The sequence below is a fragment of the Lolium perenne genome, chromosome 4 (assembly GCF_019359855.2).
Source record: "Lolium perenne isolate Kyuss_39 chromosome 4, Kyuss_2.0, whole genome shotgun sequence".
Lineage (NCBI taxonomy): Eukaryota > Viridiplantae > Streptophyta > Magnoliopsida > Poales > Poaceae > Lolium > Lolium perenne.
This window is the reverse complement of record NC_067247.2, coordinates 150680347-150691684: the sequence shown is the minus strand read 5'-3', so window position 1 is coordinate 150691684 and position 11338 is coordinate 150680347. Positions and strand designations below refer to the sequence as shown.

At 45.2% G+C, this 11338-nt stretch overlaps 1 protein-coding gene, 1 long non-coding RNA gene and 1 pseudogene across 2 annotated transcripts; 1 reads left to right on the top strand and 2 right to left on the bottom strand.

Annotated features, from left to right (window-relative positions):
• Nucleotides 1-651: 651 nt before the first annotated feature.
• LOC127294146 (uncharacterized) lies at nucleotides 652-1148 on the top strand. The gene is made up of 2 exons (XR_007846402.2): nucleotides 652-970; nucleotides 1109-1148. It is a non-coding gene; the product is annotated as an uncharacterized lncRNA (long non-coding RNA).
• Nucleotides 1149-7610: 6462 nt separating this feature from the next.
• LOC139829837 (BTB/POZ and MATH domain-containing protein 1-like) lies at nucleotides 7611-9177 on the bottom strand. The gene has a single exon (XM_071819679.1). The coding sequence runs from the start codon at nucleotides 8889-8891 to the stop codon at nucleotides 7806-7808; it is 1086 nt and encodes a 361-aa protein (XP_071675780.1). The 5' UTR covers nucleotides 8892-9177; the 3' UTR covers nucleotides 7611-7805.
• A 724-nt stretch (nucleotides 9178-9901) lies between these two features.
• Nucleotides 9902-11004, bottom strand: LOC127347287 (BTB/POZ and MATH domain-containing protein 1-like; annotated as a pseudogene).
• Between the last annotated feature and the right edge of the window lie 334 nt (nucleotides 11005-11338).

The window sequence follows — 11338 nt, the reverse complement described above, 5'->3', positions numbered from 1 at the left end:
GATAGGATTAGACTACGAGTCGTTCTTCTGGAGTTTATGTGCAGTTTTACCTCATTGTAAAGTAGGAGGCTGAGATGATCTTATGTAACAGAGTCAATGTTGTAATTCTATAGACATGCCTTGGACCCGCATATGTTTCTGTTGTACCACTCTGAGTGATATAATACTAGTGGAACGGTGTTTCATTGGTGTTATATCAGACTTGCATACTACACCATGCAGTGGTATGCCGGGTCACCACAAAATAATATTTTTTGTAGTCTACGTGAAAAAGATAAAATTTGACTTGTGACAAGTCTTTGTTTTCGCACCGAATTTTGTCTTTTTTACACACGCCACACGACAAGTCAATTTTTCACGAAACGACTTTGTGAGCGTGTAGCACATGAAGATGGACGTGCGGAATTTTTGTTTCAATTTTTTAACATTTTAAAATGTGGCTAACATGCATTTCAAAATAAAGGGAGCATATGCTCTCATGTGCCAAAACATCATCCCCCCATTATCGTCTACATCCTAGAATTTTTTTCAGATTTTTTAAAACTTAAAACTATGATTTTGAATTTTTTAAAATAAAGAGCTACCAAGACGTAACTAAATAGAGCCCACGATCCCATGATGTCTCTACCTACCCCACGGGATTACCAAGACTCCAAGTCCTGGCCACACACGACTGCCACCTTCTACCTCCTTCCTCTGCCTGTCTCTTCCTCTTTGTTTTGTTTCGCATTCTATCTCTCAGGCTCGCTCATGACTCATGAGTTCTTTCATGTGCAGGTTGAGGAGTTCTGTCGCCGTAGCATGGATGACACCTTGGACTAGCAGATCGACGATGTGGACAAATAAATCAACACCATGGACGAGCAGATCGATGTATTGGACGAGCAGATCGACGTATTGGACAAGTAAATTGACGCGTTGGACGAGAAGATCGAGACCTTGGACGAGCAGATCGACGCCTTGGCCATAGGTGTTGTGCAAGTTCTGCTCGTCCCCATTCTTGCTTAGCTGCTGTGTTTGTTCTAAATATGTGGACAAACAAGTTGATGGACTTTACTTGTGATAATTGTCGATTTTATTTTTGTGCTGATGTGTAGATGTGTAGCAGGTGGTGGTAGGCAAGGTGGGCGGCACCAAATCCATATCAACGACCACGGCCACCGAATTTACGACCACCGATGACCGCCACCACCAGATCGATGACCGCGACCGCCGGATTGATGAGGACCATGCCGGTGTTTGACCGGGTCGGCGACAACCATGTCGCACGACTATTGAGGTCCCAAAGTTGATGGGCGTCGATGGGCGTCTTTCATGGCGGCAGGCTCCGTTGCTGTTTTTTTTTAATTTCTCAATATCCGATCCCAAAGGGTTTTCTAATTCTGAGGGTGTGTACTGAGATAGAATCCCACACGGTTTGAGTTCTCTAAATTGTGTGCTATTTTTAGCCCACTGGAGACGTGTTATTTAGCCGTGTGTATTAGACACATTTGCACGCCCATGGATAGTGACGGTAAGGGTAGCCGTGTGCGATAGGCTCAAATAGCCGTGTGTGATACCTGAATATGTACTAGTGGGTACAGCTAGGTGATTGTTACTTCTGCGCTCGTCCTCCTCTTGGCCTCTCTACCACCCTATAGCAGCTCGCCATGATCGCCCCTCTCTCACCCGGTGCCCTCTTCTTACCCTCCCACCACTATTTCATGTTCTCCTCCATTGTTTGGATCTGGAAAGGACACATAACTCATACACCATGGATGGACCACTGGAGAAGCTCAAATTTGACGGGCCTTGAGTGTCCTCACTTGGGGGAGATGGTGGGCGGAGGCTAGGGCTAGCGAGACTCATGTCATGGACGATTGTATAAGGTTAGTTTTCTCTGATTTTTTTGATGTTGCATGGGTTCTCTCGACATGGTGTACAGTCGTGCACCTTTTGCTACGAACACACGAGCAAGGTGCTACAACTGTCCTGCTGCAAATATTCTCCAAATTCTGCAAATGTCTTAATGGCAGCGTCAAACGTCGTCCTCCCATATTTCATACATATGTCGACCATTTTCCTGGATTTACTACGACGATTTGAGGATCAGCTGCAGGCCTGCAGCCAGTGGTCATTTGCTACATATCCCTTTTATCCGTATTTAACCAATGCGGGTGAATTGATCCAACAATGTAGCAATAATATAAAAAAAATCGTTGTGCGGATGAGGGTTATGTGCTGTAAGGATCATATGATCGAGATTTGACATTTTATGACGATCGGTTTTCATCCCGGGGGATGCCTAATGTTGTCCACATATTCAATTAGCCAGTTGTAGAGTTTAGATGTGTTAGGAGGCACACCTGCAAGGTTGTACAATATGCTGGCAGGTCTCGTTTGGAGAAAAGGAAAGTCGAAGAATATTCCCTGTGCATGGGAATAATACCGTTCCAGCAAGCAGAGTTCACACCAAGGTGCGTGGATACCGACTGAGTTATACTAGCAGTGCTGCTGGTGCTCGACTGGGATCCGTTGGTCCCGTGTGCTCGGACGGCCAGAGGAATGGCAAACTGGGAGTCGTCCTCACCCCCGACGCTGCATATGGGCTGCCGGTAGCGGCGTCGCCTATTTTGCTTTTCCAGATTGTCTCCTTCCCAACATGAAAAGAGCAAAGTGATGTTCTGGCAATTTTGTTCACGATAATAAGTAGTTTCCAAGAATATATTTTGAAGAATATGCCATAGCTCGTGGATGTATGAGTCGTTGGCAGAAAATGTCCCCGTGGCTGTAAATGCTGCATGGAATCATTTTCAGATGTACGGGAATAACTTGCACAAAGTAGTCGCTACACCAAATAAACACACAACAAAATATTTTTGCTTATGTGTTTATATTGAAATGTTCTATAGAACGTCGTCAAGCTTACAAAAGTATGATTCATAACCTTTTTGTCAGTTGATTAAGAAAAAATGTTGACTAACGGAGAAAAAATTTCTTTTTTTAGCTATACATACGTTGTTAGATAGATGAAACATCTCTAGCGATTTTTCATACGGGCAACACCTCGTTCAGTCTGAGCATGCTTCAGCTGCCACTCGAACCCAGGGAGCTCTGGCCACCAGGCCATCGCTTGGTTCTTAGCTGGACGATTAAGAAGAAAAATTGTACGCCTTATATTTTGTGAATGATGAAGTATTTATTATTCAATATATATGTAACATATCTTATTTTCCTTGTTGCTATATTTAGTTGAAAGTCTTCCTGAGTTTCACCAATTGATCACATATTATCACAATGCAAGGAGCTTATGTATGAATGTTTGGGACAACATTTGGGAGACATGGAGAGTGAACCTTCCTCCTAGCCAAATGCCTAAGCTCCTGAGCTACTTCATTACATTTTATGGATACCTTCATAGTTGAAAACAAGAAGAGGAAGAAAGGGCAAAGATGCCTATAGAAGGTCTACCTTTAGAGGCGAAGGTGCTTCGTCACAACCTTGAGAAAAGGGGATAATGGCAGATAACAGTGGGCCTCCTAAGGGGTGAGGAGGGATCGTTTCTCGAGTCGTTAGCTAGCTGGAACGATGGAAATGAATAGGTTTGTGTTTTACGTTCCGGTGAATTGGATATGCCATCTTATCGTTGATGTTGTACGGGCAGTTTGCCCTTTCTTTTTTCTTTAATAAATCTGCGTCGTGGAGGACAAACAAAAAAAGTTAAGAACATAATCCTTTCTATGCCGTCTTAGCATTGTTGTTGTACGGGCATTTTACCTTTTTTTCAATAATAACCCGTCACATTTCCCTCTTTGCTCCCAAGAACTGGAAGCGGTCAATCACCTGCTTCTACAATCGTCCTTCGCAAGAGATATCTGGTTCAAAATCCTTGCCCTATAGCATGCCCAAGTTCACTGAAACAAACATTGACATGTTCCAAGACTGGTGGCCTACGGTTATAAGGGGCCTGTTTGGTTGCTCGCGAAGTGGTTTCCCGGCTCCGCTCATGCAAGAATTGGCAGTTTGGATCTCCACGCTTTTCCTCTTCTCTACTTCGCACAATTCTTAAAGCACTATAGAGCCTATATGAGGAGGCACGCTCGATTTGGGTGTTCCTTACGAGACAAGCTCTTCTCGCGCTCGCGGGGGGAAATTTGCGCCAAGCTAGTATGAGCGAGAGATGGTGAGAGCTTGCACGTGTACAAGGAAATGCCACGGGAGAAATTTGCCCACCTCCCGCTGAAACTCCGCCCCTATTTACACCGCCACGCCTCACCGTAATAATCCTCCGCCACTATTTTCCCCTTTCGATCCCTCCATCAAGGGCGGCTACTCACGGCTGACAAGCAGGTAAGCGACTGCATCTTCTCCGGTCGGTGTAGCCCGCCGCAGCAAGTCATCCTCCTCTTCCTCGTTGGCATGTTGACTTCCTCCGCCTCCTCCGACTGTTAGATCCACGTGAATACCATAGAACCCTAGCTTAGATCCGTTTGCCCAAGCTTGTTTGCTTAGATATGGCTAGTTTGCTTTGATCTCGAGGCTGTTAGTTCATGCTAGTCTGCTAGATATGTAATTTCTTCATGAAGCGTCTGGTAGTGGCAGATGAATGTCTTCTGCCTTTGTTCATTGCGAAGTGTGATCTTCGTTGCTGTGTAGGACATGTATAAGCTCAATAGTTGGTACAAGGATTGCTTCTACAATGTGTATATGCTCTCCTTGTACCATCTTGGACTTATACATGCTAGCAGGCAAACAAGATTGTTGTAAGTGCTTGTTATTGTATTTGTCTGCAAGGTGTTTGATGTGTGCTATGTTGTAAGACCTTGTTAGTATGCTTGCTTTCCAGGTGATTGATGCATGCTATGTTGTAAACGCTAGTAATATGCTTTCATGTTAGGTGTTTGTTGCATGGTATGTTCTAACATGTCGTAAATGTGCTTACCTGTTAGGTGTTTGATGCATGCTATGTTCAAAGAGCTTGTTAATTTGTGCTAATGGTATTTTATTTATGCTGGAGGGCAAGGAAAACTCGCCAGATCTATCTGTGAACTCCGTGCTACAGGCAGCGTCGCTCCGTTACAGGACACTGTCTGACAACCGTTGCCCGCTGATGAAGAAAAACATCATGACATGGCCAGCAGCTCTGTCCACATTTGTTGGGTGTGTGACCTCATCAAGAAAGGGGTTAAAGTGGATCCTGGATTCAAGGCGAAGTACCTGAAGGATGTTGCATAGTCCGTTCTCACATGTTGTGGCCATGTATTAGCACCGGAAAAGATCTACAACCATCTTAGACACCGGAGAGAATGTTGCATTCATATGAGCATGGTCAAACGGCTTGAGGGAGTGCGTTGGGTGGAAGATACCACATCAAACTAAGTATCTTCTTAAGCTCTGATTTTTTGGTTCGGTCCTTTTCTCCATTTCACGTTTTTGTCCTTTGTTTGGTTACGAGTCGTCTCCCGCATATAGTTACCACGTCACTTCGTGTGGTGATCTTACCAAAATGATAAGCACTACACCTAAGGTGTTCAACATAATAGCATTTCAGGCAAAACAATATAAACATAGTTCTAGCAGTGGATTAGATTGTTACACCACGAGTTCACAAACAACTGCTTGTGATGCAACAACGTGACTATGAGATCGTGGGGCTAAGTTCCACAGATACAATGAAAACGTGCGAACAACCAAACAAACCCAAGATCAATTTGGTTGGAGAGAAATAACATAATGTTTGGCAGATTTGTCTCGATGCAGAGAGAGAAGTGTGCAGGAAAATCAAAGCTGAGTTTCGTCTATGGAGCTGTGTGGGACATCGCAGCATAACACTTAAAGTACAAGCAGCATCCATGCAGAAAAGACAAAACGCAGGAGTTACCAACAATGCCCATCCTATTTGCATGGATAAAAGTAGATAGATAACAAGTTTGTCCTGAGTCCTGACACTGTAATGCAAACCATACAAAGAGAACTAGCAAAATAGATACGAAATTTACTAGATGATATGATCGTAAGTACCCACGCATACTAGTACTAAATTGGCATGCTAAAAGCATGTCTAACAGACCCCCTATTTTTCTGCCCGTAAAACGCGAGTAGAGGGCCCTGTATTCACTTTCCGCGGGCCGAAAACTCGTCCGAGTTTCCAACCCCTCAAAACAGTGTTTTAGACAACAATTTCAGGGAGTTTCCAACCTTTTCTACGTCCATGGAGGGTGGCGGCGGCGCGGGCGTCGCCGCGGACGGAACAGAGGGAGGAGGGGCAGTGACCTTGGATGGCGGTGGAGGCGCGAGGCCGACGCGGCTGACTCCCTTTGTCTTCACCTTGGACTGCGGGGCACCCCTCGGCCCGGCCTCCTTCGTCTTCATCCTGCCCCCCTTCTTGGCAGTCGGCGGAGCTGCGGCCGCCGCAGGGGCTTCGAAGAATTGCTTCGGGAACCTCTTCCTCTTCGACGGGATGGTGGCGGAGATCATGGCCGACACGTCGCCAGCGTTAGGCAGACCTCCGACGGGGACATCAACCACCGCGGCCGAAGGTGGCGCACCGCCGGCGGTCGGTGGGCCTTGCCGGGGATCCATGGCAACGAGATCCAGCTGCGTCGTTGCTAGGAAGGGCGGGGCAGAGGAGATCGGGCGGTGGCAGTGGTTGGATTTCGCGGAAACCCTTCACGCGCAGTGGAGGAGAGAATACTGGTTTGTCCCTCCATTCCCCTTCCCACCCCGCACAAGTAGGGGGCGAAGAGCCACCCCGTAGCCAAAACTAGGAAAATTCGATTAGGGGGGTTGTTTTACTTAGTCCACTAGACGGTCGGGTAGAGTCCAACCCCGTATTTCGGCGGTTATTATACGGATTTGGCCCTTTTAAGGGGTCTGTTAGACATGCTCTAACAGCCTCCACCGCGATCAGTTCTACATGCAGGGTCCAGGAATTTGAGAACACATGGGCAAATGCTTTTTCGGTGCTCATAAGTCCTAACTCATGCTCATCGGCTCCAAATTGAACAGAGAAGCAAGGAACTTAAAGCAACTAAGCAAGCCACATTGAGTCCGTGTCAAATATGCTGCTCAGCCAAAGCCAAACTGGCCTCCAAATAAAACTTTCAGCATTGATTTCCACTTAAATCAAAACAAAAAACCTAATAATTTTTTATATTATGAGAATATTTTTTGATAAAAATCTAAACATATTATTTTCATAGATCTAATCAACATATACAACAGGAATGATAGTCAAAGTTCTAAATTAAATCTAGCAGTGCCAATGTGCAGGTCATTGATCTATTTGAACAAAACAAAAATCTGACTGGAAATTCATGCCAATATATCACTTCAATCCAGTGATGTTGCTATGTAAAACTAGAAAAAACAGATAAGTGCAGTTTTCTACTTTTTCAATAACAGAATAATCAGGGATCACTGTGCATAAAACATGCGTTTTAAACAAGGAGAGAACAACTAGACGATTGCAAAGGCTAAGAAGACTCATCTCCTAACAGCAGATTAAGTGTGTACAGAATCCCTGCAAAAAACACAAAATGCAAGAGTCATGAAACGATACACACTCCATTTGCATGCTTGGATATGTATTAATAGCATTTTGGTTCAGGTTCTTGACATAATGACGCATTCATACACGGAGAACTAGAAAAATAAAAAATAAATTAGCTAATAGATGATATCTGATCATAAGTTCCTAGAAATAGAAGTGCTCCCTCTATTCCACGAAGATTGTCAAAAATTTGGTTGTATCTAGACATTAAATAGCTTTTAGATACATTAAAATTTTGACAAATCTCAGACAACCTTCGAGGGATAAAGGAGTACTAGATTGCCATGATAATATCCTTAACTGCTTTCAGTTCAGCAGGCAGCACTCTAACAACCAGGTCCTTGAGGACAGATGGGCAACTGCTCTTCAAATGCTCAAAACCATCACTTGCCACCATCGCCTCCAAGTTGGAAGGCAAAGCAAGGAACTCAAAGCAAGCTTCCTTGAGTCCATTGCAACTGTGTTGCTCAGCTAGAGCCAAAGTGGTTGCTACCATGTTGGAGTCAATGTGGTTGCACAACTTCTCCTCGCATATCAGCTTCAGCCTTTCAATGTTGTACAAGTCAGCTGCTACGAGCAGATGACTAGCTGTCACCACATCTCCTCTTGTTGCTCCTCCGTCATGGGTTCCTTCATGAGTCAGCTCAGGCAGAGAGTCGGTGTAAACGAAATGGAGCAAGGACTTGAACACGTCAGCTTCCATATCACTGATTTCAATAGGGTCACATGAATTCTCCTTCATGTCACCGAATAGCTCCGCCTTGAAGACAGATGACCGAGCAGCGAGCACGGAGCGATGAGCCGAGAATCTCTCCCCGCCGACTATGAAGGTCGCGTCCGCTCCATCCATGCTCTTCAGGAGGTTACCCAGCTGCTCATGCAAGTTGCCTGGAGGTACCATGACAAACTTATTACCTTCGTTAGCATCCTTCAAGACAGTGATATCACATCTGATGCTGAAACAGTCATCTCTTGGATGCACTGATCCTTCCAAATCTTCATGGCTTATAGATTTAAGATAAATGTCCTGAGATGATCCTTTGCCCGCGAAGATATGCTCGGTGGTCTTACGGCTGTGCGACGGCACGGGTTTCCCATCCCTGTCAAGCAGACTAAACCTGATTTTCACACTTAGCTCCTTGACATGAGAAGAATCAAGAACCAGATAGATTGAAACGCAGCCAGGCATGAAGTTACCGAGCGGGTAGTACTTGATGGCCCAGCTAAGACCTCCAACGCTGAACGGAGCAGATTTCGCGCACGCGCCTTTCTCCGGTAGCACCGAGCACCCATGGATCTTGACCACATGCGACCTTTTCTCGGATACAGCGGCAACGGAGATGGTGCAGTGCCCTGCCATTCTGGTTATGGGATAGGATGGAACCAAGAGGAAACACTTCCTTTTTATCGTCTTCTTATTAATACCTCCCGTTGCGGCAAAACATCCGTCCTGTCCGGCTAAGGTGGCTTCCGCGCGTTCTGGCCGGAGCAATCGTCCCGTCTGTCACGGAAACGCAAGAAATACAGGAGTAGCGCGCCCCTGCCGGAGCTAATGGGGAAGGGACTAGCAAGGAGCTTCGTGGCACGGCTCGGAATATGGCAAACGCGGCGGCGAACGCTCAAGGTATACAGTGGAGACGTGAAGGCGGCTTGTGGAGATTGTCTACAGGTCGAGGAACGGAGGCGGCTGAGGCGTCAATATAGCAAACGAAAAAGGAGAAGCCCTAGGCCCCTTCTGGGCTATGAGACCACAATGGGCCCAAGATGGCCCAATTTGCGATGCGCCTATAATGAATTGAAGTGGGCTGGAATGCAGAGAGAGCATTTTGCCTGCTGTGATTTTTAGGGCGTTTTTCCTGCTGTCCTTTTTTCAGTTAAATCTTAATCCAAATCTTCTGTGCATGCTAATACACGAAGGCCCTCACTTGGTGGATTTTTTAGAACAAAAGATAACCTTGCACGAGTGATGATTCGGGCAACGCTTGGATCACTTCAATCCACCGGAACTACTAGTATGTCAAACTAAAAAAACAGAGAATTGATATTTTTTTCATTTCCAGAACAGAATAAACATGGATTATGCTGCATAAACAAGATGCTTAATATTGTGAAGTATGAAGAACAAGGTAGGCAAAAAAAAAGACTCCTCTCTCTAGTCTCTACAAGCAGCACTATAACACAACTCATTCAGAAAACAGAAAATGCAGGCGTCACCGAGCAATGCTCATTCTAGTTGCATGAATAGATAAAGATCGATAACATTTGTGTCCTGACACGGAAATGCAACCATACATAGAGAACTAGCAGAAATAGATACGAAGTACTATAATTACTAGATGACATGGAGATAAGCACCCACACATACTAGTACTAAATTCCCATGATAATATCCTTGGCTGCTATCAGTTCAACGGGAAGGAGTCTGGCAACAAGCTCTTTGAGAGCAGATGGGCAGCTGTTTTTCAGGTGCTCGTAACCATCACTTGCAATCATGGCCTTCAAATTGGACGGAGAACCAAGAAAATCAAAGCAAGCCTCCTTCAGTCCATGGCAACCGTGCTGCTCAGCCAAAGCCAAACTAGTTGCCACCATGTTGGAGTCGATCTGGTTGCACAACTTATCTTCGCATATCAACTTCAGTCTCTCAATGTTGTACCTGTCCGCAGCTACAAGCAAATGACTAGCTGCCACCACATCTTCTTGTGTTGGATCTTCATCAGTTTCTTCACGTGTAGTCTCGGGCAGCGAGTCCGTGTAGATGAAATGGAGCAAAGATTTGAACACGTCAGCTTCTATGTCACTAATTTCAATGGGATAACCTGCTTTCTCCTTCATGGCACCAAATAGCTCAGCCTTGAAGACGGATGACCGAGCAGCGAGCACTGTCCTGTGAGCCAAGAATGTCTCACCGCCGACTTGAAAGGTCACGTCCGCTCCATCATGCTCTTCAGGAGATCTCCTAGATGCTGATGCAAGTCGGTTGGAGGAACCAGCACATACTGATTACCCTTTGTTTCCTCGCTGCGGATCTTTTTCACGACGCTGACATCACATCTGATTCTGAAACTATCGCCAATAAGATGCACTGAGCCCTCCAGATCCTCATGCTTGACAAAATAAGTGAAACCGAAATCTGAACCTTTGCTTGGGAAGATATATTCTAAACTTTTGATGTATGAAGGCACTGGTTCTCCACCCTTGTCAAGTACGCTGAAGGTGGATTTCGCCTTCACATCCTTGGCATCAGCTGAATCAAGAACCAGATAAACAGATATGTGACCAGGTTCCTTGTTACCGTTTGGGTAATACTTCACAACCCAGTAGTGATCTCCGGCCATGAAACGGATAGACGTCGTGGATTTGCCATTCTCGAGCAGCTCCTTGGTTCTTGAGTATCCATCTATCTTGATCACATGTGTCATTGTTTCTTCTTCAGCAACAATAGCGGACGTAACTTTCAGACGCTCTGCCATTTGTGGGGTGGGCGTGGGCTAAGGAAGACAGTAGGATCGAAGATTGGAAGGGTCAAGGGATGCTTTTTTATTTTCTCCGTATGTAACTCTGTACATATAGAGGTGTGGGAAGGTATATCGATTTGTTTCACATTCAAATAAACGGAGTAGTGAACTGGACGCCTCGATCTAGATGCGCGTCGGCATAATTTGCTTTCATTTACCTTCACGAGGAGACGCACTTAGGCTAGCCATAGTGCAAAGTATCATATAGTGGTATCATCCATATGATACAAGCCTCTATAGTGGTTAGTATCATATAGTAGTATCATAATCTGATGATATTTAATTATTT